Source organism: Talpa occidentalis, unplaced genomic scaffold, assembly GCF_014898055.3.
Source record: "Talpa occidentalis isolate TD23 unplaced genomic scaffold, MPIMG_talOcc4v2.1 talOcc4.17, whole genome shotgun sequence".
Lineage (NCBI taxonomy): Eukaryota > Metazoa > Chordata > Mammalia > Eulipotyphla > Talpidae > Talpa > Talpa occidentalis.
The window spans coordinates 50,114,882-50,138,753 of record NW_023601754.1 but is presented as its reverse complement, the minus strand read 5'-3'; the positions used below and the strand labels follow the sequence as shown (position 1 = coordinate 50,138,753).

Sequence of the window (23,872 nt, the reverse complement as noted above, 5' to 3'; positions counted from 1 at the left end):
GGCCACTCCTTCCTGCCCCGCGTCCACCTCTGGACCAGCCTCCCCCAGTGCTGGGGTGTGGGGCAAGGGTGTCCGCCAGGGGCATCCCAGCCCCGGCCTCTCCCCCACGCACTGCACCTGTCTGGCCCAGCCCAGCCCGGCGCGGGCCCACACCCCCCACCCCCACGGGGCAGGGCTCCCCACCCAGCCCACTGGCACCCCTGCTGTCCCCACCCCGGGATGGGTCTTAGCTGCCAGCCCATGTCCACCCCGGGTTTCATCCACACCCTGAGGGAGCACAGTGTGCTGGGGCGGTGGGGCAGCCACCTTGGGGCCCAAGTCAGGGTGCCTGGGCTGGGGTAGGGCAGGGCTGGGGCGATGTGGGGCGTGCTGTAGGAGGGAGGGCGCCCCGCCAGGACCCTCAGAGCCAGGAACCCCAGAGCCCCGCCACCACGGCCACCGGAGCCTGCGTCCCTGCAGGCCAGCACCCCCAGCGACAAGCTCACTGCCCCCCCTGACTCCCAGAGATGGGGTCTAGGCCGCCGTCGAGGTGAAGGGCCTTGCCCAAGGTCAAGCAAGACTTGGCCAGCTGCGCCCTGGGGCGGGGTGTCCCAGCAGCAGGGGCGCTCCCGAAGTTGGGAGACTGTGGAGGGGAAACTGCTGGGATAGGAGTCTTATTTGGGGTGCTGTCTGGTTGGGTAAACCCTCTTGAACAGAGAGCAGCCATGGGGGAGACGCGCCGCAGACCTCCAGGCTCTCCTGTGCCTCCTTCACTCCCCTGTTCAGCCACCTCCACCAGGAGGCCCAGCGGGCACAGTGCCCTCGCCCCTCGCTCAGCACTCACTAGCCCCCCCTGCACACTCTCTCTGCTGGTATCCACTGCCTGGCCCCTGGCCCCTCTGTGTGTCCGTGGTGTGGGGGGGTGCATGGGACATGGGAGTTCAACACCCCCCACATCACCAGTGGGTCCAGGAAGAGTCACTGGCTCCTTAGATGAATAAAAATGTTGGGCCTCCCCTGGTGGCGCAGCGGTTGAGCGCTGGGCTGGGAAGCTGCCCGCAGCCTCTGCAGCACTGGTTCGATCCCCGGCCACCGGCGAGGGTCCCACGCCGCCCGCTGCTCCCCTCAGCAGTGTACTTCGTCAGTCTGCCTGTTGTGTTCCCCGCTCTGGCGCTGGTGAATCCTCTCACCCTCACCCGCCTCTGACTGTACCCAGTGCTTGTATAAATAAACTTTAAAAAAATAAATAAAAATAAAAACGGAGACCCCATGTACTGAGGGGATGCAGCTAAGGCGGCACGCAGAGGCACGCTTCTGTGCATGAAGTGACGCTTCTGTGCATGAAGCGTGTGAGTAAAGGGGCAAACTCCCCAGGCGAGGGAGGGGGTGCGGAGCAGAGATGGAGCTGACAGGATGATTCTGGGGTCCAAGGGCTGTTTGCGGAAAGAGTGGCAGGGGTGAGGGTCATGACCCCCCTTGGAGCAGGAGACACTTCCCCCTAAGCTGGTGTCTTTCCAGGGGTAGACATGCCATGCGGAGAGCATGATGGGGGGCCGGAGCCCCACAGTGACGCTCACAGTTGTGACAGCTTAGGGGCCAGCTCCCCCAGGCCTCGCACAGAGCTATGCTGCGACTGGCCTCGTTTTGTAAATGGGGGAGCTGAAGGGCATTGCCCCACGCTCAGGTGCCAGTAACGGGGAAAGCAGGAATTAGATTCCAGGTCTCTCTGAGGCTGGGACCTGGGGGCCACTCTGCGGTCACGCTGCCTTGAGGGCAGGTCCTGGCCTGGTGCCAAGTGGGGTCAGAGCCCCGCACGCGTGCCCGGGGGGGGAGGGGGCGGCTACCACAGCACCGCTGTCTGGGGGAAGGGACAGAGGGCCAGGGGCGAACTGACCCCCGAAAGGCACGGCTCTAGCGAGTGCAGCGCAGGAGCGGATGCGGGAGACGGCTCCTGGGGTGTGCTGTCCCTACAACGTGCTGTCCTGATGTTCCTTTCTCCCAGACAAAACCCGCTCCAGCCCATGCTGCAAACGCTCACCGCCCCACACCTCCCTGCCCTGCCGCCCACATTGACCAGCGGCTCACAGGCCCGTTCCCGGGCGCTCCGTGACTGAGCCCCGCAGCAGACCCCCAGCACGGGTGCGGCTAAGGCTGACTCGCACGCAGGAGGAGGCGTCCCTCTTCTGCCGAAACCCCAGTGACCCGCTTGCTCGGTAACACCCTGACAGTGACCTGCCCGGTCCCCTCCGGGTCCGGCTCTTTTTCCACTGGCCAGGACGGTTGCGTTCCTTCCCCAGGACCTTTGCACGGCCGCTCTGCCGCCTGCCCTGCTCTACCACCCACATCTGTGGCCCCCCGCCCCTTCACAACTCTGCTGAGCATCTGCTCCCTGGCGAGGCCCATGACCTGTGACCCCTACCCTGCCCTACCCAGCCCGCTCCCCCCGCTGACCAGCAGCAGCATCCAAGGGGGCTCTGGAGGTGAGGGCGTTTACCCTGCTCACTGTCCTGGTGCTGGGCGCTCCCTCCCCCGCCTCTGGAAGGGGGCTGCGAGCAGGTGAGGGTTTCTACCAGCTCTGTCCACTGCTCCACCCCCAGGACGGTGCCCGTTTCAAGGGCTTGTGGAACCAGTGAGCACGTGAGTCCAGGTGAAGAGGGAGCGTTTGCTCGGAGGAGCGCAAGGTGGGACCCAGGGCAGTCCTCAGCCATTCCAGGCTGGGCGCAGCCCCCGGCCACAGCTGTCTGAGAGGAGCTTACACACAGGTGTGATGGGGGGCGGCTGGCTTGCTAATGGGAACGTCTGACAGAGGCCCTCCTGCCGCAGGCCCCTGGAGCCCTACACCCTCACCTCCTGCTCAGGGCACACACGCTCGGGCGCCAATTATTTTGGCTTCCAGCTGTCTGTCCCATGAACTGGCATCACCGCACCAGGGCGGTGGGATTTGTCTACTTTGTTCTCCGGGCACCCCCAGTGTGCTGAGCCAATGAAGAACATTCTGGACTTAGCAGAGCTGACAAAGGCCAGATCATTTATGGCAACGTCCTCACCTCCAAAGCCCTAGGACCTGCAGCCTCTCCGGGTGCCTCCCTTCAGCTCCTCAGCTCCAACCTCGCGGGCCTCTGCTGCCCCCCGACTGCGGGCACCCCAGCTCTCTGCCCTCGGCATCCCCAGGGCCGGCCGCGGGGCTGGGCATGCCTACGTCACTGCTAATTCGGGCTCGGGGGAAGCGCCGCGGGGCCCGGAGAGCCCAGGCCGGCACTGGCTGGCTCGCCGCTCGCCGCCCCGCTGGCCCCCGCCCGCGTGCCCCCGCCAGCGGCGCGGCCCAGACGGGCGCCCCTCCAGGGGCGGCCCCGCGGGCGGCGGTCGCGGCCGGGGGCTCCGGCGGTCGGGCGGCAGGTGCCAGCGCCGGGGGGGCCGTCCGGGCGGGCACCCCGCGGGGCCGCGGCCCGAGCGCCCGCCGGCGGGGGCGGGGCGCGGGCGGCGGGAGCGGCGCCGCTCCGGGAGGGTCCGCGGCTGACAGGCCGCCCCGGCGGGCCGGGCAGCGCGGGGCCGGCGGGGGGCGGCGGGGGCGTCCCCGCAGCGGCAGGGGGCGGCCGGGCCGCAAGGTCGGGCGCGGCGGGGGCTCCGCGGCCGCCGAGGGCGCCGCCGCCGGGCTCGCGGGAGCAGCGAAGGGAGCGGGCGAGTGGGGCCCGAGGGCCGGGCGGCCCCGCCCCGCCGCCGCCCGGGCCGCGCCCGTCACTCACCCGCGCCGGGGTCTCCGCCGGGAGGAGGCCGAGGAGCGAGGAGGCGCCGCGGCTCCGGGAGACCCGAGGGCCCGGCCGGAAGTGCCGCCCCCTCCCCTCCCCGCAGCCCCGCGCCGCCCGCCGGAAGCGGAAGTCGCGCCCGCGCTCCGAGGCGCCGGCGTGGAGGGGCCGCGGGCGGCGCGGCGGCGGCGGCGGCGGCGACCGGGCGGGAGGCGCGCCTGCGCACTGGGTCAGGGCCGCGGGCCGCAGCCGAGGCCGCTTCCGGCGGGCGGCGGGGCCACGCGCGCCTGCGCCCTGGGCGCCCGCCTCCTCCTAGGGTGCCGCCCACACGTTCCCGACGTCCGGCAACGCCCCGCCCCCACGCCAGCCCCGCCCCGGGGCACGCCCATTTCAGGGTCGAAGGCCGCAAGCCCCGCCCATCGCCTGCGAATCGGCGCGCGCCGGCCCCGCCCCGGCGCCCCTGGGGCCGCGCCCGCAGCCTGCGCGGGGCTCTGCCGGCACCGGGCAGCAGGCCCCCCGCGGGGGCTCCGCGTGGCCGCGGCGAGTGGGCCGCGCCGCACGCAAATTCCCAGGCCTGTCCCGGGTCGAGCGCTCACAAGGCCCGGGCCTGTGCTTCGAACCCCCCCGGGAGCGCCTGGTGCGCGTCGGGGCCGCGGCCCCAGCTTGGCCACACTCGGGGTCCCTCCGTCCACGGGCCTCGCCCCCGACGCAGGCGCCGCGCCGGCCCCCGCGTCTCTGACCGTCGCGCCCCCCCGCAGCGCCCCACCGCGCACCCGCCTCTGCAGGTTTCCCCAGCCCTTTGAGATAAGCCCCGCCCGCGCCCCCGTCGCTTTCACCCCTGCCCACAGGCCCCTGACCCTCTCGGGCCTCCCCCCTCAGGCCCCCCAGAGTTCGCACCCCTTGGCCCGATCAGCCCCCCTCGGCCTCAACCCCGCCCCGCCCGCCGCCCGCGGCCCGCAGTGCTGGTTCTGGCCCGGCTGTTTCCTTCCAGCGCAGGATGCGGGGCGCCCCGCGGCGGCTGCGAGCTCCCAGGAAGCTGGCGGGACTGGGGAAGGGGCCCCAGAGCACGTTTGCGCACACGGGTCAATGTTTCCTTAGGGTGGACATTTGCCGGGAGAGCTTGGGGCCGGTGGAGCCGGCCGTCGCCCGTCCCCGGCGTCCGGCTGATGCGGCGCCGACGGGCCTCCCGCCGGCCCGGGCCGCACTGAACACACACAGGCGGCCGGAGGCAGAGATTTATTTCCACGGGCCCTGCCTCCGAGTCAGTCCGGGGGAGGGTGGCGGAAGGGGGCGGGACCCCGAGGTGCGGGCCCTCCCCCTCCAGCCCTGCCCACAGCAGGAGGCCGGCGAGACAGGGGTGCGGCCCGGCCCCCTCGCCCAGGCGCCCGCCTGCTGAGCCCGCCTCGCGGGGCCCTGGGCGAGGCGGCTGGGGCTGTGGGTCAGGCCCGGGCTGTTCCCTGCGGCCCCGCCTCCCCGTCCCCCTCCCCCTCCTCGGCCCCAGCTGTGGCCGGGACACCCTCGTCGTCCCACGGCAGTTCAGGCCCTGGGTCTGGGGGGCACAGGGGCACCCCCATGGCCTCCGGGTGCTTGCGTTTGGCGTGGCGCCTGAGCGTGTTGGCCTCCGTGAAGCGCAGCCGGCAGACGGGGCACTGGTAGGGCCGCTCCCCAGAGTGGACGCGGTGGTGGTGGGCCAGCTCCCCCGCCTCGCGGAAGCGGCGCGGGCAGAGCGGGCAGCGGTAGGGCCGGAGGCCGGCATGGATGTTGCTGTGGCGCCGCAGGTGGCTGGACCGCTTGAAGGTCTTGCCGCAGTCCTTGCACTCGTGCGGCTTCAGCTCCGAGTGCGAGATGGCGTGGCGCTCCAGGTCGGAGAGGTAGGGGAAGGCCCGCAGGCACACGGGGCAGAAGTGAGGGGCTTTCTTGGGGCCGGAGCCCTCTGGCCCTCCTGCCACTGACCCTTCAGAGACTGTGTAGGGCACGCCCTGATCATCGATCAGCAGGAGGTCACTGCCACCGCCGCTGCCCACTGGGGCTGTCGCCCCCTGTACCCGCGGGGGCTCCTGCCCTGATTTGGGGGGCCGGCCCCGCTTGCGAGGGAGGGAGACCTTGAGAGTCCGGTTCGAGGAGGTGGGCCCCCCGGGACGTCGGCCTCGACGGCCCCGGGGAACAGGAGGAGGTAAGGCCTGAGGTTTTTCTTCCTCCCCGAGCAAAGACGAAGGCAACGGGTCTGGGCTGGGGGTGTCCATTGGCTGGGGGGCTTGGGTCTGGGCACTGGAGGCAGGCTAAGAGGAGAGAGGGGGCAGCCGTCAGTGCAGGGAGAGTCTGGAGCGCCCTGTGTCCCCCAACACCTCGCCCATCCCTGGTGTGAGGCTCTTGGCCCGGGTGTGGCTGACCTTCCCCTGGACACACTCCAGTCAGGCTGCGGGACGGAGCGCAAGACAACGCCTCCCCGGCCTCTCCCCGCACCGAATGGCAAAGCCAGTGAAGATGGGGAAAGCCCGGCTGGGGGTACACGCTGCTTCCTCGACCCACAAAGCTGGGGCCACACAGGCTTCAGAGATGTTTTTGCCCCCCCCATGGGCGGGGCTGGGGAGGGCTCAGGCCTGGAGGAAGGAGCTGCTCCCAGGTGTTGGGCTGGGCGGCCAGGGGGGCAGCAGGTGCACACCCCGCGGGAGTCACGGGCGGGCGGGCGGGCGGGCGAGGCCCTGGCTCCTGAGCCCGTGAAGCCTTTGGCAAAGCAGGACGCGGGAGGCCGGTCTGCACGCGCCGGCCCTCGGAGAAGCCCCGCCTTGCACGCGGGGACCCGAGCACGGGCGAGCCCAGCTCCCCGCCGGTGCGTGGCGGGGCCCAGACTGGAGCCGGCCCAGGCAGCGAGAGGAACGGACCCGAGGGGCGGCCGGGGGTGGGGCGCAGGGTCCCGGCCCTGGGTTCGAATCCAGCCCTGTCCCTGCCAACAGCTGACTTGGCCCTAAGCTCGGGGCCAGTTTCCGCCTCTGCCAGACGGACTCGCGGGGCCCGGGCTGGCCCGCGGTGAGCCCCCGCCGGGCCACCACCCGCCTCACCGCGTGCCCGCCCGCCCGAGGCCGAGGGCCACGAGGGGGGCCGGGGTGGGGGGCAGGCCGCGGGGAGCGGGGGCTGCGCGGCGCGCGGGCCGCGGCCAGAGGGGCACCGCGCTACGCGGCCACGCTGTCGCGCGGCGGGGCGCCCGGGCTGGAACCCGGGGCCCCGGCAGGGCGCCCGCGCCCCTCGCACCCCGCCCCCGCCCCGAAGCCGGCGCGCGTCCGGGGCCCCCGAGCGCCGAGACCCGCGCGCGGGGCGGGCCCTGCGGGGGCGGCGGCCAATGAGCGGCGCGGGCCGCGGACGGCGGGGCCGCCAGGAAGGGGGTCTGCGCGCGCGCGCCCGGGAGGCTCGGCGGGGCGCGAGGTCGGCGCGCGCCGCGGCGCGCGCGGAGGCAGGAGCAGGTGTGGGGGCGCGCCCCGGGAGCGCGCGGCCCCGGCCCCCCCGCCCCCTCCCCCCGCCGGGCCCCCCGCCTCTCGGGTACCTCATTTGCATGTCGCTGGGCCCGCGACTGTGCGCGCGCGCGGGGGCGGCGGGCGGCGCGAGGGGCGGGGGCGCGGGGGCTGCCCCTCGGCGGCGGCGGCGGCGGCGCGCGGGACGCCCCGCCCCTCGGGGCCCACGCCGGCCGCCCCTCCCCCGCCGCCCCCCGCCGTCGGGCCGCGCGCCCGCGGGGAACAAAGGGGCCGCGCTGGGTCCTAAGGACCGGTCACGGTCACGTCGCGAAGGCAGGGCGCGTGTGCACACCCGTCGGCCTCGGGGCCCCGACGGTCGCCGCCCACCAACACGTCCCCGGCCCCACAGGCTTTGCGGCTTTCCTCCCGCACAGCCCCAGTCGGGGACCCAGGCCAAGACAGGTACCGGACGCAGGATGAGCGGGAAATGGCGGCTCATTCCCGTAACGAACATGGCGCCCGAGGCTTCAGAGCCGCCTGGAGGGGCGAGGACAAGATGGAGCCTGCGCTTTCCTCCTGGGTCGGCCGCGCAGTCTGCGCCCTTGATTTCCCCTTCCTCCTGAAGCGAGTCTACATCCTACCCAGGAGTAGCCTGAGGCTGCGAAAGGGGAGTCACACCTGCCCTCCTCTACCTTAACGCCCGCAAGCGCCGACCCGGGGCGACGGGCCGCGGGCGGGCCCGGTGCCCTCAGTCCGTATGGCGCCGGGGGCTGCCCCGCCCCGCCCCTCCTCTGCCCTCACTCAAGATGGCGCCGACCCGGCTTCCCTCACCTCCCGCGCGGGGAAAGGGACAGGAAAGGGGGAGAAGGGCGGGTGGCGGGGAGGGGGAGGCCTAGAGGGCGGGAGAAAGGGGAGTGCGGGGGAGAAGGGAGTCCAGACGGAAGTCGAGGGGCCCCCGGGTGGAAGTGACGCTGCCCCCGCTGCCCAAAATGTCGGCGCCCAGAGGGAGGTGTAAGTAATTAAAGAGGAAAGCAGCCCGGCCTCCCCGGCCTCCTGGGGCCGCCCCCGGGCCCCCGAATCCCCGCTCCGTCGGGGCGCGGGGACCTCGCCCGGCCGCGGGGCCCGCCCGCCGCGCCCCCGCCCCGGGCGCCCGGGCCGCACCTTTTAGGGGCAGGGGGAGGGGCACAAAAGGCCCCTCTCGCCGGCCCTCGGGCGGACTTGAGGGGCAGCCCCGCGGGCGGCCGGGCGGGAGGAGGCGGGGCCTGCGGCGACTGGGCGGAGCACCGGTCGGGCGGGGCCTGGGAGGGGCGGGGCCAGGGAGGGGCGGGGCTGCTCGAGTCCGCGCGGCGGGTCCGAGACGAGGGGTAGAAGGGCTCAACTCGGGTGTGGGGGGAAATGGAGCGCAGGCGGAGGGGTGGGGCTTAGAGCGGGGGTGGTGCCTGGCTGGGGGTGTGGCTGGAGAACGTGTGAGGGAGTGGGGCGTAGGGGTGTCATTTGGGGAATTTCAGTGGCAATAGCAAGTCCGCGTGATCCAGTTAGATGACTTCGAGGGGGCGGGCCAGGCTCTGACTCTGCCCGGCCTGGAGGGCCTGGGTACCTCCAGGCGCGCGACCAGCTGCCGAAGCCGAGACACCACTCTGGCGCGCGACGGCCCAAGGGGCTTCTGTGGGTTTTGTCACCCACACCAGGGCTTGTTCTGCCCCCCTGCATGGCTGGCCCGAGGGTGCCCGCCCCAATTCTCTGTCCTCGCGCTGGCTGAGAATCTTCATGGGAGGATGTTGTCGTCCTTGCAACGGGAGGCGCATTTAGAGAGGCTTGTCAGGGAAACCCAGAGGGTTCTGATAAGTGCGGGGCTTTGCAGGGAGCACGAGAGACCCAAGCGAGTTGGCCGGGCCTAGGCACACTGGGCGGGTTTGGATCCTGCTGGGTGGGCTGGACAGCAGTGGGCGGGGCTTGGCGGCGAGGCGGGGTCTAAGTGGGGGACAAGTGACTTGACGGCGATCAGGAGACTTGGCACAGGAGCCGTTAGGAGTTTGTGCATGAGCGGAACAGCTGCAGGAGCCCGGGGTGTGGCTTGGATGTGGGTGTGGTCTTGAGGGTCCCAAGGAAATGGAGTGGGTCTGGGGGCTGATGGGGTGTCGGGTGATGTCCCTGACCTTCCCTCACATCTCCCCCGCTGCAGAGAGAGCCCCCACTGGCCACTGCCCTCGCACCTCGCCACCATGGATGACGCCCCACTGCCGGCGCCGCCCGCCCCGGCGCCGGCCCCCGCACCCCCCGCCGCCACGCCGCGGGTCCCATTCCACTGCAGCGAGTGTGGCAAGAGCTTCCGCTATCGCTCGGACCTGCGGCGCCACTTCGCCCGCCACACGGCCCTCAAGCCCACGCGTGTCCACGCTGTGGCAAGGGCTTCAAGCACAGCTTCAACCTGGCCAACCACCTGCGCTCGCACACTGGTGAGCGGCCCTATCGCTGCTCTGCCTGCCCCAAGGGCTTCCGGGACTCCACCGGCCTGCTGCACCACCAGGTGAGTCCCGGCCTGCCTGGCCCTGGCAGGGTGGCCCCGAGCCCTAGGTCCCCAGCTGCACGCTCGCCTGCCTCCTCCCCCCACAGTGCCTGGCCAGCGGCCACCAGCCCACTCACCAAGCGAAACAGTCACCCCAGTTCGCCCTGCCTGCACCGCCTGCCCTCCCCGGCTGCTCAAATGCCACCCCCCACTCCAGCCCCTACCATTCTGTTTATCTTCCCCCTTGCCTTTCTTTAAAAATAGATTTCCCGCGCCTGTGTACACAGCTCCTTTATTTAGGCACTAGGAACTCTGCGCCCCTGCTAGCCCTTGGGCACCAAGGCACTGTCAGCAGAGCCTATGCCTGCCCAGAACGATCCCACTGAAGTGAGCAGGAGGCCGCCAACAAGAAGGCAGATTCCAGGAAAGAATGTCCTGGAAGGGAGGTGTCTTGGGAAGGACATTTGTCAGTCCGCGTCGGGCTACCCTGGTAGAGCTCAGACCGGGCCGCGGGGCAGGGGGGGATTTGAGCAGAGCCCGGCAGGAGTCCATCATGGGGAGAGCATCGCAGGCAAGTGCAAAGGCCCCAGGGCAGGAGGTGCTTGGCACCCCAGGGCATGACAGGGCACACACTCACAGGCAAGGCTGTCAGGAGTTTCATTCTTCATCCCGGACACTCCCGCCCCAGGCTGAGTAGGACCAGCTGGGTCTCTGGCTTCACTGCCCCTCCTCTCTCCCGGGGCACTGCTGGTTCAGAATCTCACATCCTGACTGTTGGCCCAGCTTCCTAACCCACCTTCCCACCGCCTGTGTCTTCCCACTGATCTTCAGCCCCTGCAGCCACCAGAGTGCCCTGGCACCACTCCCCCCACTCAGGACCCCCAATCCTTAGAATAGCCTGGGGGATTCTTCTACTTTATGTGACAGTCACAGCTCTCTGAGGCGGTAGCTCCGCTGAACACTGACGGTGCACCTGCTGGGCCAAGCACAGTGCTCGGCTGGGCCCGGAAGCATGACCGCATCCACCCACGCCCACACGGTGACCTGTGGCAGCAACTGTCAGAGCCAGAGGGTCAGCTGAGCACTCAGCCGTGGTCTTCCGATCCCATCACTGCGAGTCTGCGCAGCTCACACTCCCCACCCGCACAGGGCTGCGGGCAGACGGCACGGTCCGCTGGACACAGCCCCCAGCACCTCTCCTTTATTCCCGACTCTCCCCTTAGCCACCAGCGCCCTCTGAAAGGCTCTCCTGAGCCCCGCTCCCCACATTCCAAGTGCTCTGTAGCCACACGGGGCTGGTGGCTGCTCCCAGGGCAGCATGGACCTAGCCCTGCTGGACCTCGCTCGGCTAGACAGGTCTCTACAGAGTCCAGCGGATGGGGAAAGCCCCTCTCCACCTTCCCCTCCACCACCCAACAGACACTGACTCGGGGGCCACAGCCATGGGAAACTTCAGCACTAAGTCTAGTTTTGGGGGGTTGAGTTGTTACTTGGACCTGGTGCTGTCCTCACAGCCAGCCACTGGGGTGGCACAGCTTGGCTGTGCCCACTGTGCAGAAGAGAAAAGCAGAGGCAGGGCTGAGCCTGCATCATCACCGCCCCGGGGTCACAGCCCCCTGGTGGCCCTGCTGGGCTGAGGAAGGGCCTGGAGGAGGGGGGCCCCACCTGGGGGGCAGTATGCGCGGTGCTCCGCAGGGACTTGGCTTCTTTGAGTCTGAGACCTCGGGCGCGAGTGTTGAGGCTGGGCCTGGGCCTGGGGGCCCGCGCAGGCAGCAGAGTCAGGTCCACCCGGGTCCCCGGATCCCGGGCCAGACCCTCAGCGCTGATGCCCTGCTTTTCCTCCCCCCACGCCACCCAGGTCGTCCACACGGGCGAGAAGCCCTACTGCTGCCTGGTCTGCGAGCTGCGCTTCTCCTCCCGCTCCAGCCTGGGGCGCCACCTCAAGCGCCAGCACCGCGGGGTGCTCCCGGCTCCGCTGCAGCCCAGCCCCGGCCTCCCGGCCCTGAGCGCGCCCTGCTCCGTCTGCTGCAACGCGGGGCCCTGCTCGGCGTGCGGGGGCGCGGGGCCGCGGGCGAGGGCCCCGAGGGGGCTGGGGCGGGCCCGGGCGGCTGGGGGCTGGCGGAGGCGGCGGCCGCGGCCTCGCTGCCCCCGTTCGCCTGCGGCGCTTGCGCGCGGCGCTTTGACCAGGGCCGCGAGCTGGCGGCGCACTGGGCCGCGCACACCGACGTGAAGCCCTTCAAGTGCCCGCGCTGCGAGCGCGACTTCAACGCGCCGGCGCTGCTGGAGCGGCACAAGCTGACGCACGACCTGCAGGCGGCCGGCGCGCCCCCGGCGCAGGCCTGGGCCGCGGGGGCCGCCTCGGAGGCGGCGGGCGAGGGCGGCGGGGCAGGGGCAGGGGCAGGGGCGGGCGCCGCGCCCCCGGCCTGGGACGGCGGGCTGCTGCTGGGCCGCGCGGGGGGCGGCGTGCCCGAGCTGGGGGCGCTGCTCCCGAGAGCGGCGGGGAGGCGCCGGCGGCCGCGGCCGAGCCGTCGGAAGACACCCTGTACCAGTGCGACTGCGGGACTTTCTTCGCGTCGGCCGCGGCGCTGGCCGGCCACCTGGAGGCGCACTCGGGGCCCGCCGCCTTCGGCTGCGGCCACTGCGGCGCGCTGTACGCGGCGCTGGCGGCCCTGGAGGAGCACCGGCGCGCCAGCCACGGCCAGGGCGCGGGCGCCGAGGCGGCGGCCCCCGAGGGCGCGCCCGCGGCCGGGGAGCCCGCCGCCGGCTCGGGCCGCGGCAAGAAGATCTTCGGCTGCTCCGAGTGCGAGAAGCTGTTCCGCTCGCCGCGCGACCTGGAGCGGCACGTGCTGGTGCACACCGGCGAGAAGCCCTTCCCGTGCCTCGAGTGCGGCAAGTTCTTCCGGCACGAGTGCTACCTCAAGCGCCACCGCCTGCTGCACGGCCCCGAGCGGCCCTTCCCCTGCCACGTGTGCGGCAAGGGCTTCATCACGCTCAGCAACCTCTCTCGGCACCTGAAGCTGCACCGCGGCATGGACTAGGCGCCGCCCCGGGGCGGGACCCCCGCGGGAGCCCGGCCCAGCCCGGACGCGGGTCCCGAGGCCAGGGGCACCGCCGCGGAGACGCCCGCCCCGTGCCCGCGCGGACGTGGACGGAGGTGCCCGCAGGGTGGGGCCCCTGACCTACAGACTCTTCAACTGGAGGTCCCTGGAACCCGCCCGGGCACCCCCTCGCCAAGCCACAGGCCGCCCGGGCGGCGGGAGGCCCCGCAAGGAGCCGTGGCCTCCCAAGAACTTGCCACCATGAGGGGCCTGATAATGAAAGAGGGGCCGCCCCCCAAGGGGAGACAGCCCCTCTCCCCGAGAGCCATCATTCCCAACCACTCAGATATCTTGATCTGGAGAATGTGGGGGGGCCATGCCCCCAAATTTCCCTGGATCTCCTCCAAATACTACCCACTAGAGTCACTGGTGTCCCCAGAAAATGGATATAGCCTGAATCTGCCTCCCCCACATCATTCCCGATGCTGAAAGAGGACCAGGGTCAGTGCCCCTGCCCTCGGGCCCCCTGTAGGGCTCCCTGCTGTGGAGCACATCAGCCCTAATGACACCCCAACCCCAACCGCTAGGCTAGGCCGGTTCCAGACCCCCCACCCAGTAGGACGGACTGACCGGAGCACAGGCCCCACCCACGTATCGTGGACAGCCCCAGGTGTGGCCTGCGCCCCTCCTTAGCAGGACTTGGCAGACCCCGACACCCCCCCACTCCCTGCCCCAGTGTGTCCCGTCCGCGTCATTCCATCCTGCAACCCCTCTGAGTGGGGGAGGCGGCCCCGGGCACCCGCCTGCCCCTTCCATTGCTGTTGGTCTGTCTGTCTCTGTCCCCACCCCAAGGGGCAGAGGGGCTTGGCTAGAGGGGCCCCCATGAGCCTCGACCTCGCCCCCACCCAGGCCCCAATGTCCCCAGGACCCCAATAAACCTCATCCTGTCAGTCACCGCCGCCTCATTTCCTGCTCCTTCGCTGGAGAGGGGGACCCCCCCTTAGGACAGACTCCCTAAATAAAGGCGAATCTTCCCTCCCTGCTGAGGAGCTTCAAGACCTCAGGCCATCAGAGCCCTCAAGTCCGAGGCAGCGTCCCCTTTCACTGGCGCCCTGGAGAGCATCGGTCCCAAGGGTGCTCCCCAAAAAGCCCCAAAGACGGCTCCCCCAGTGAGTTCCTGGGCCACCAAACAAGCACCCCAGAACTGACATCCAGCACCCAGAGCAGGTGGCCCCCAGGTTGCCGCCCGGCTTCCTGCCCCGAGTGCCCGTTCCGCGCCAGGCGTCTTGCCCACTGGGGCCGGCCGCAAACGGGCCTCCCCAGGGGGACACGTCCCAGGGCATGGGCCGCGGGCAGGGAGAGCAGGCCCGGAGCGCGCGTGGGCCTCCCAAGGACACGAAGAGGGTGTGAGGGAAGCAAGGGCGGGTGAGCCTGGCGGGCTTCCCGGCAGAGGTGGCTTTGGTCTGAGGCTGAGGTGGGCCCTGGAGGCAGGGGCTGGGGGGGGTGGGGAGCGGGAAGGGCGGGCGCGTTCGCGCCCCGTGCACAGCTCCCGCGCTGGAGGGGACGGGGCGGGAGGACGTCGGGGAGGACGGCGAGTGCGGCCGCCTGGGAAGGGCAGAGCTGCTCCGGGGTGCGGGCGCGGAGGGTTCCCTCCCGAGGGCTCGGCTCTCAGACGCCACAGACAGGCCTGCGCCAGGCAGGGCTGACCCCGCCGGGCGCCGTGTCCTGTCCACCTGCACCCGCAGGCCCTGGAAGCGCCCCCCACCCCGCAGCTGACCTCCGCCAGCGGCTCTGCCTGTGCCCCCAGACCCAGATGCTGAAACCCCAAAGCCCTCGGGGTGTGGGGCCGGGAAGGTGGTCAGGTCACGAAGGGGAGCCTCCGAAGCGGGGGCAGAGGCTGCGGCGCCCCTCCCCGGGCGGCGGCGGACAGCGCTGGGGGCGCCAGGCGGGCAGCAGGGAGCGGCCGGGGCTGCACGTCCAGTCCCGACGCCTGCGGGCCGGCCGGGGTCTCCGCGGCGAGCGGCCGGGAGCGTCCCCGCACCGAGAGCGCGCAGGGGCTGCCGGGGCGGGGACGGGCGCGGGGCGGGCTCGGGGCTGGGGCTGGGGCTGGAGCAGGCGCGGCGGGCGCGGCAAGGTCTCCCTCTGGCTGTGACTCTGATTATTCGTTAAATTGCGCGTCAGAACGTTTCCACGGCCCCGCCGACCTCGGCGCCTGAGTTTCACAAGGAGCGAGATTCACGTCGGGGGACATGCAGATGGGGGTGCGGGGCGAGCAAGCATTCGGCCTTCAAGGGACACTTTTGCTCCGGGCCGTTCACAGCTGGCCCGTGGAAAGACCCCGGGCAGGGCCGGACGCTCAGCTGCCCCACGCCGCCGCCCGCGGGGTCCAGACTCGGCGCTTGGCGGCTGAGAAACAACTTTGTGCGCTCGCGGGGGTTCGGCCGCCCCCCCCCCCCCCCCCCGGCGCTAGAGGCGCCGCCCCGGGGACCGGACCGCCCTCTGGGCCCGCCCAGCCCGCAGCGCCCGGCCCTGCTGTGTCCCCGCCCGTCTGGCGGGTGTGCGCCGGAGGGGGAGCTCGGCGCGCGTTTCCCCGGGCGCGACCCCAGCCGCCCTGGGGCGTCGCTGACTCTCCCGGCGCCCAACTCCCCGCCTGCGGCCGGGATTCGCCCGCCACCGCCGCCTGCCGGGCCGGGGCCAGCGCCTGAAGCCCGCGGCCACCTCGTCCTCCTCCCGCTCCCCCTCGGGAGTCACCCACAAACACGCGTGCAGCCCCTTCTCTGCGCGAGGCGCCGAGGGAGCCGGCAAACGGGCAAATTGCCCCCAGCCCTCGGGCTCTGAGTGGGGGACAGGGATCTAGGGGCCGCCTGGCAGCCAGACGCTTCCCAGCGGGGAGTGCGAGCCGCCCCAGGGCTACCCCGACCCGGGAGGTCGGAAGGACGGGCACGGGGTGGCTGTGCCTGCGGCCAGGCGCCGAGGGAGGCCCCACGCGCCAGACCCGCAGGCCCTGCAGGCGGAGCGAGGGAGGGAGGGAGCCCCCGAGGGGGCCCGGCCCCGAGGGGGCCCGGGCGGGGTGACGTCATGGGGCTTCAGCGGCCGAGACTGGACGGGGCTGGAAGCAGGAGGCCAATCGGCGGCCGCTGCCTCCCCAGCCAACCAGCGCCGCCCGCCCCGCGCGCCCCCTCCTCTCGCTCCCCTGCGCCCGCCGCCCCTCCAGCCGCCTCGAGTCCAGGCTCCTGCCCGGCCGCGGGCCCCGCGGGGGTTTCCCTAAGTTCTAATCCCATCACGTGGCTATCCAGCCCTCACCCCTCTCAGGGGCTCCCAGGGCGCGGAATGCGCCCCGCCTGCCGCTGCAGCCGCCTCGGCCGCCCTGACCGCCTGAGGGCCCCACGCAGGGCCGGCCGCGCCCCAGCGCCCCAGCCAGGGTCCCTGCCCGCCCGGCTCGCTTCTCTCCTGCCACCCCATTCCTGAATTCCTTCCTCCCCCCTCTCTCCTCTCTGCCTCTTTCCTTCCTCTCGGGAAAAAATATTTTAAAATATTGACACACAAACAGGTGGTCACACAAGAACTTACTCACAAACGCCCTTAACCGCACCCAGGCCAGCAGGCGACAGGGAAGAGCTGACCCAAAGCACAGAAAGCCCGCTGTGGGGGGAGTACTACAGCCGTGAAGAGCGGGGAGGCACAGGGCAGGCCTTGGAGACCCTGCTGGGTAGAGGCAGCCCGGCTCAGCCTGCAGCGGGTGAAAGCCCTCTTGCTGCGCCAGGCCCGGGTGGGCACCCCCTGGATTCAGAGATGCCGGGGCTGCCAGAGGGAGAGGGCTGGCAAGCGACTGCTTAATGGACTGGGTGGCAGAATGTCCTGGAGCTTGGTAAGGCATCCGGGGCTCAGAGCCCTGATCATCCCTCAGTCGCCGGGTTGTGTGGTTTAAAATAGCAGCAATGGGGGCCTCCCTGGGGGGCGTGAGGGGTTAAGATGCAACCTATGAAGCTGTCTGCAGCCACTGCAGCACAAGTTCGATCCCTGGCCAGGGAGCTACCCACATGGCACAGCAGGCCTCTCCTGTCTCCCCACTGCTCCCCTCAGCAGTGGATTTCAGTAGATCCATCTGTTCCGCTCCCCACTCTGTCTCTGGTGAGTCCTCTCACCCCCCACACTTCTGGCCTCGGCCCCAGCTCTTAAGACACATAAATAAATTAAAAAAAAAAAAATAGCTGCAGGGCCTCCCCTGGTGGCGCAGCGGTTGAGGGCTCGGCTGGGAAGCTGCCTGCATCCTCTGCAGCGCTGGTTCAATCCCCAGCCGCCGCAAGGGTCCCACATGGCGCGCAGACCTCTCCTGCCGCCCGCTGCTCCCCTCAGCAGTGTACCTTGGTCCTTCTGCCTGCTCTGCTCCCCGCTCTGGCTCTGGTGGATTCTCTCACCCTCCCGCGCTTCTGACTGTACCCAGTGCTTGTATGAATAAATAAATAAATCTTAAAAAAAAAATTAGCGGCAGTGGTAAGTCTTCTACGTGTATTTGACCAAATGAAAAAGCAAGCATGTGCGCGCTCATACGGACATGCTCGCGCACACACACACACGTACACATGCAAGACACGCTCACACCCATATGTACACGTGCACACATGCACACACATGGGCACGCACACCCTGACTGACTACCAGCCACACCGCACAGGCACAGCCTGGCCCCCCAGGGCCACCCCCCACCTCCTCTCAGCTCCCCTTCCCCGAAGTGGCCCAGTTTCCATGGGCGTCTTTCCTGTTTACTCCAAACACAGGTCTCCGAGGAAACACCCTCTATCCTACCAGCAGCTTCGGAACACACGCGTGCTGGCCCCCACTTCTCTGAAGCGACAGGACCCCCAGACTCTCCACCCTGAACCCGGCCAGCCCCTCCCTTTCCCTCGCTGCGAAGTGGGAAGAGTGGGAGAGGGAGGGGTCTGAAGGGCTGACTCTTATTTTATCTTGACAACCCCCCCCCCACCTTCCTTTCCTCAGGCCTTTCCTGTGGTCTCCACTTTTAAAACCTGCAGAAGGGATGTGGAAAGCCTGTTCCTGGAACTGACAGTGCAGCCATCGCCTTCCCCCCCCCTGCTGCTGCGTCCAGTGCAGGCGCCAGCCCCCAGCTCCACGGAGCCCCTCACATGATCACCTGGGGCCTTTCCATCTTTGGGTGGAGGCGAGCACCCGTGGGTGGGCAACTCTGGCCAGTGCTGGCCCCACGACAGCACCGAGCTCATCCCTATAGCACGGTGGATGGGCACGAGCAGGCAGACCTAGCAGATGGGTGGTTCCCGGGACTGACCCTGGCTGCGGCGGCTCAAGAGGCACTCGCCAAACCATGCCTGTGCGGTCCTGCTGGCCCACGCGCTCGTCCACGGTGTTTAACGGGCATTTCTTTTTTCTTTTTTTGTTCTTTTTTTGTGGGACCCTCACCGGCGGCCGGAGATCGAACTGGCGCTGCAGAGGCTGCGGGCAGCCTCGCAACCCAGCGCTCAACCGCTGCGCCACCAGGGGAGGCCCTAACAGGCATTTCTTCAAGCAGCACCACAGCGGGCCATGTCCCTGCAACACGCCTTTCCCGACTCCACTGCCCTGCGCCCGAGCCTGGGCTTTCATCCTGCAGCTTTCACGGAAGCGCCGCCGCCTCCAGGAAGACCTCCAGGGATCACCCCCCTCCAGTGTGAGCCCAGCGCAGGACTCCTCTGGGCTCTGGGCCACCCCCCACCCACGTCCGCCTCTCCAGGGGGGCGGGTGGGTCTGGCCGGCCTGGCTCCCCCTCAGACGGTGCCCGTGCGTCCGCGAGGCTGTGGCTCCAGCACCCGGGACAGAGCCGGCCCTGGGGAGGTGCGCGGCGGGCGGTGCAGGCCAGGCCCGCAGGGCCGGTCTCCGCGGGAAGCTCGGGTCGCCCGGGACGGAGCGAGCACGCGGGACGGCTTCGGGGGAGGCGCTCGCTCGGCCGCCGGGGGCGCGGGTCCTTCCCGGGGCGCGGCCGCCGCCCGTCCCCGCCGCCCCGCGGCCCGGGCCGGCGCGCGCCTGCGCTCGCGGGCGGAATGAATGAGGGCGCGTGTGCTGGGGGGCTGCGCCCCACCTCCGGGCCGGCCCGCCCCTCTGCGGAGCGCGGAGGACCCCCGAGCGGGACCCCGGCGGGGCGGCCCCCGCCCCGGCCCGCCCCGCCCCCCCGCTTCCGGCCCGCGGCCGGCCGCCCCCCCGGCGCGAGCGCGCGGGTTTCCGGGGGGAAGGCTTAGGCGGTGGCACCGCCGCTCCCGCTCCGGGCTCGGCCTCCCCGCGCCGCCACCGTCCGCCCGGCCGCGGGCAGGAGACAGGGCCGGAGGCGGAGGTAAGGACGCGGCCTCGCGGCCGCCCGGGCCCGCGCCCAGCCCCCGTCCGGCCGGCCCGGCCGACGCCCCCGCGGGCCGCGCGCTCCCGCCCCGCGCCCGGAGCCGCCGGCCGGGCCCCCCTCCGCGGGCGCCCCCCCCCGGCCCGGGCCCCGCCCCGTCCCTGGGACCCGGCCCCGCACCCCGGGGCCCGGCCCCCGCCCCCGCCCCCGCCCCCCGGCCGCCCGCGGCCCAGCCCCTCCTCGCAGGCCCGGCCCGGCCCGGCCCGGCCCGGCGCCTCTCCCCGCGCGGCACCCCCGCCGCCCCCCGCGCCGGGGCCCCGCGCGACACCCCCGCCGCCCCCGCCGCGGAGCCCGGGCGCGGCCTGCAGCGCCCCGCAGGGCCGGGAGAGCAGAGGCCCGCACTGACCCGTGTCCTCTCTCCGCCCCTCTGCCCTGCCCGCCCCGCCCGCCGCCCGCCCCGCCGCCCGCACGTGCGACCCCGTCCGCGCCGCCGCCTCCCTCCCTTTGTTTCCCCGCCCGGCCGGGCTCTGCCCGCGCCCCCGGCCGCCCTCCCGGCCTCCCTCCCCGGCCGCCCTCCCCGGCCTCCCTCCTCCCTCCTCCCGGCCTCCCTCCTCCCTCCCCGGCCTCCCTCCCCGGCCTCCCTCCTCCCGGCCTCCCTCTCCGGCCTCCCTCCCCGGCCTCCCTCCCCCCTCCCCCGGCCTCCCCGGCCCCTGCCTCCCCGCGGCCCCTGCTCGCTCCGCCTCCGTCGTGTCTGTCTGCGTCTTTGTCTGCGTCTTCGTCCGTCCGTCCGCCTGTCCGTGTCTCCCGCCGCCCCCCCCCTCGCGGCCTCCCCCTCCCCGGCCCGACACCTGCCCTCGCCGCCCCTCCCCTGTCTGCTTCCCCCCCCCCCCCCCCCCCCCCTGCAGGATGGATCCGCAGCCCCCGCCGCCCGCCCAGGGCAGCCCGCCTCACCGGGGCCGGGGCGGGGCCGGGGCCGCGGCCGGGGGCGAGGCCGGGGCCGCGGCCGAGGGGGCGCGGGAGCCCCCCGCGCGCCCCTGCCCTGCCCCACGTGCGGCCGCCTCTTCCGCTTCCCCTACTACCTCTCGCGGCACCGGCTGAGCCACTCGGGCCTGCGGCCCCACGCCTGCCCGCTGTGCCCCAAGGCCTTCCGCCGGCCGGCGCACCTGTCCCGCCACCTGCGCGGCCACGGCCCGCAGCCCCCGCTGCGCTGCGCCGCCTGCCCGCGCACCTTCCCGGAGCCGGCCCAGCTGCGGCGCCACCTGGCCCAGGAGCACGCGGGCGGCGAGGTCGAGCTGGCCATCGAGAGGGCGGCCAAGGAGGCGGCCGAGTCCGGCCGGGCTCGCCGGACCCCGGCGCCGAGCAGCCCGGCCCCGCGGCGGCCGCGGGCTCCGCGGAGGAGGCGGCGTGGCCCGAGCCCTGGCCCGCGGGGGAGCCGGCCCCGCAGGCGGCCCCCGCGGGCGCGGAGCCCCGGGAGGCGGAGGCGGCGGCGGCCGCCGAGGCCGGGGCCGCGGAGCTGCGGGCCGAGCTGGCGCTGGCGGCCGGGCGGCAGGAGGAGAAGCAGGTGCTGCTGCAGGCCGACTGGACGCTGCTGTGCCTGCGCTGCCGCGAGGCCTTCGCCACCAAGGGCGAGCTGAAGGCGCACCCGTGCCTGCGCCCCGAGGGCGAGCAGGAGGGCGAGGGCGGGCCGCCGCCGCGGCCCAAGCGCCACCAGTGCCCCGTCTGCCTCAAGGCCTTCGCGCGGCCCTGGTCGCTGTCCCGCCACCGGCTGGTCCACTCCACCGACCGCCCCTTCGTGTGCCCGGACTGCGGCCTGGCCTTCCGCCTCGCCTCCTACCTCCGCCAGCACCGCCGCGTGCACGGCGCGCTCAGCCTGCTGGCCCCGCTGCCGGCGCCCAAGAGGGACGACAAGGCGGCCGGCGGCCGGCACTCAGGGAAGGGGCCCGAGGGCGGCGAGGGCGCCGCGGCCGGCGGCGAGGGCGGGCAGAACGGCGGGGAGGCCGCCCCGGCCCGGCCCCCCGCCGGGGAGCCCCGCTTCTGGTGCCCCGAGTGCGGCAAGGGCTTCCGGCGCCGCGCGCACCTGCGGCAGCACGGGGTCACCCACTCCGGGGCGCGCCCCTTCCAGTGCGTGCGCTGCCAGCGCGAGTTCAAGCGGCTGGCCGACCTGGCCCGCCACGCGCAGGTCCACGCGGGGGGCCCGGCGCCGCACCCCTGCCCGCGCTGCCCGCGCCGCTTCTCGCGCGCCTACAGCCTCCTGCGCCACCAGCGCTGCCACCGCGCCGAGCTGGAGAGGGCGGCCGCGCTGCAGGCGCTCCAGGCGCAGGCCCCGCCCTCGCCCCCGCCGCCCCCGCCGCCCCCGCCGGCCGGCCAGGACGAGGCGGGGCTCCCGCTGGCCCCCGCCCTCATCAAGGAGGAGCCGCCCTCCCCCGGGACCCCGCCCCAGTCGCCGCCGGCGCCCCCGGTCTTCCTCAGCGCCTCCTGCTTCGACAGCCAAGACCACTCCGCCTTCGAGATGGACGAGGAGGAGCTGGACAGCAAGGCGCACCTGCGCGGGCTGGGGGGCCTGGCCTCCTGACCCCACAGCCACCCCGTCCCCTCCGCGGGAGCCCCCCGGTTTGCCAGGCGGAGGAGGGCAGCCGAAGGCGAGCCCCCTCCTCTGCCCACCCGCCCCTCCTCCCCTTCCAGCGCGCGACACTAAGCAGAGGGGGGTCCTGGATCGCCCCTCCCTCCCCACCGCCCTCGGCCCCCCATGCTGGCTAGGAACTGCTCACCCCAACACGTGTCTTAAGGCAGGAGGACTTGGAAAGGAGGCGGAGGACACTTGGCCGGAGGACGGAGACTGGCGGGGCCGCCCCCCGCCGGCCGTCCCCACTGTACACACTGGACACCACCAGCTCTTTGGCCTGCCAGACCCGGGGCCCCGTGAGCAGAGGTCTGTCCCTGTCCCCGTGTCTGTCTGTGAATAAATGTGAGTTCGTGAAGCCAGAGCGAGTGCGGCTGTCTGTGGGGCTGGGCCAGGAGGGACGGTCCAGCCACCCTGAGCACACGGAGGGGCTCCAGCGGGCGCCCTTTAGGGCTGAACCCATGACAGGCCCGTGGGAAGAAACAGATTCCAGAAGCCGCCACACCCCCCCCGGGCACCCTGGGGGAGCCCAGCTGGGTCCTCCTTTGCCGGTCCTCGCCCTGTGGGGGCCAGGGCCAGGTCCGAGAGGACGAGCAGCCGCCATTCGCCCCCATGTGTCCAGCACAGTGCGGCCTCCGGCCACACCCGCTCCTTCCATTTAAACTCAGAGGGTCACTGACCGGTCAGGCTTGGTAACGCGCCTGGAGGCTGTGGGCTGGGGTGCGCGGCCCGGGGATGGCAAGAGAGCAGACGGGACGACACTGCCCTCCCGGCCTGCGAGGGGAGGAGGCCACAGCAGGGCCACCCAGGGCAGGTCGTACCTGGGGAGCCGCAGGACATGGTGCCCGGGAGGCACTCTGGGTGTTTGCTAAGGCGCTGAGGCAGGGCGGGATGGCCCCAGGCCAGTCTCACTCTGCTGCCACCGCCGGCCTTCCCTGGGGGTAGGATGCCTGCCCCAGGGCTGCACCCCGATGCTCCGCGGCTGCACCCCTATGTTCTGCAGCGAGGTGTGGTCCTCGGCAGGGCCAAAGCGGCGGGTGGAAGGAAGCAGGGAGGGAAACTGGCCGTGGCCGAAAGAGAGGGGACCCCAGAGCCCGCAGAGCCCTGACCATATGCCCTGGACCATATGCCCCTGGAGGTCAGAGACCGATCAAAATGTCGGGCGAATAAACAGGGTGTCCACACGAGACCAGCTCCCCACCTGGCCCTCCAGGGACCTGCAGCTGAGCCTCCTGCAGGGCCGCTGGGCCGGGAATGCTTCCTTCACATGGAAGCCACCCCTCCCCAGGGGCCTCGAGGGGCTCCCCACCGCTATATCCGAGCGCACCAGCCCGCCCGCCCAGCTCCCTGGAGACGCGAGCTCCGGGGTCACGGGGTGAGGCCCCCGCGGGCTGCAGCTGCGGGGCACGCGTGTCCTTTGCCTATCAACTGCGCATGCGCCGGGGCGGCGTGAGGTTCCCCGCGGGGACGGCGCTGCCCGCTGCTGCCCCGGGAGCACTGCCGCCCACCCTGCGCAAGCACCGCGCCGTCTAGGGATCCTCCCGAGCTGGGGTCCGCGCCACCCCACCGGCTCGCGGGGAGCGCCTCTCCTGCTGAGTCACTCGGCGTCGCCAGGCTGAGCCCCCGTCTCTGTCCACAGGGTGAGGGGGACACGCCGCGTCCCCCGTGGGCGCCTCTGGAGGGCCACGTTGTACACCTCCGCCTCCTGGTTTTCTTTTTCCTTTTTTTTTTTAATGCTTTTTTTATTTGTGCATACAAGAACTGGGGTGCAGGCCAGAGGTGCGGGGTGGGGGGCGCGAGGACTCACCAGAGACAGAGTGGGGAGCAGAGCAGGCGGATCCACTGAAATCCACTGCTGAGGGGAGCCGTGGGGAGACAGGAGAGGTCTGCTGCGCCATGTGGGCAACTCCCCAGCCAGGGACCGAACTCGGGCTGCAGCAGCTGCGGCCTGCCTCACAGCCTGAGACAACCCCTGCGCCCCCAGGGAGGCCCCCTGGTCTTCTGTCTTCTCAGTGCCACCAAGGCATGGGGACCAGAATCCACTCACCCAGGCGCACTGTCCCCTGCTTCTGACTCAGCAAACTCACAGGACTGTGCGGTGACCACCCCAACCCAGAACACGGCCATCACCCCCACCCCTCTCGGGCCCATTCACGTGCCCCGCCCCTTCCTTGGCCCCGCTGACGCCCCTGCAGCCTCC

General features: G+C 71.9%; 2 protein-coding genes across 2 annotated transcripts; both read left to right on the top strand.

Annotated features, from left to right (window-relative positions):
• Positions 1–8,133: 8,133 nt before the first annotated feature.
• FIZ1 (FLT3 interacting zinc finger 1) lies at positions 8,134–12,750 on the top strand. The gene is given in 6 exon segments (XM_037518228.2): positions 8,134–8,179; positions 9,351–9,547; positions 9,550–9,695; positions 11,533–11,737; positions 11,740–12,162; positions 12,165–12,750. Coding segments are annotated over 5 exon segments (1,479 nt in total). The 5' UTR covers positions 8,134–8,179; positions 9,351–9,390; the 3' UTR covers positions 12,713–12,750.
• Positions 12,751–19,958: 7,208 nt separating this feature from the next.
• ZNF579 (zinc finger protein 579) lies at positions 19,959–22,030 on the top strand. Its single transcript, XM_037518227.1, is given in 3 exon segments — positions 19,959–20,007; positions 20,010–20,384; positions 20,387–22,030. Coding segments are annotated over 3 exon segments (1,662 nt in total). The 3' UTR covers positions 21,625–22,030.
• The last annotated feature ends 1,842 nt before the right edge of the window (positions 22,031–23,872 follow it).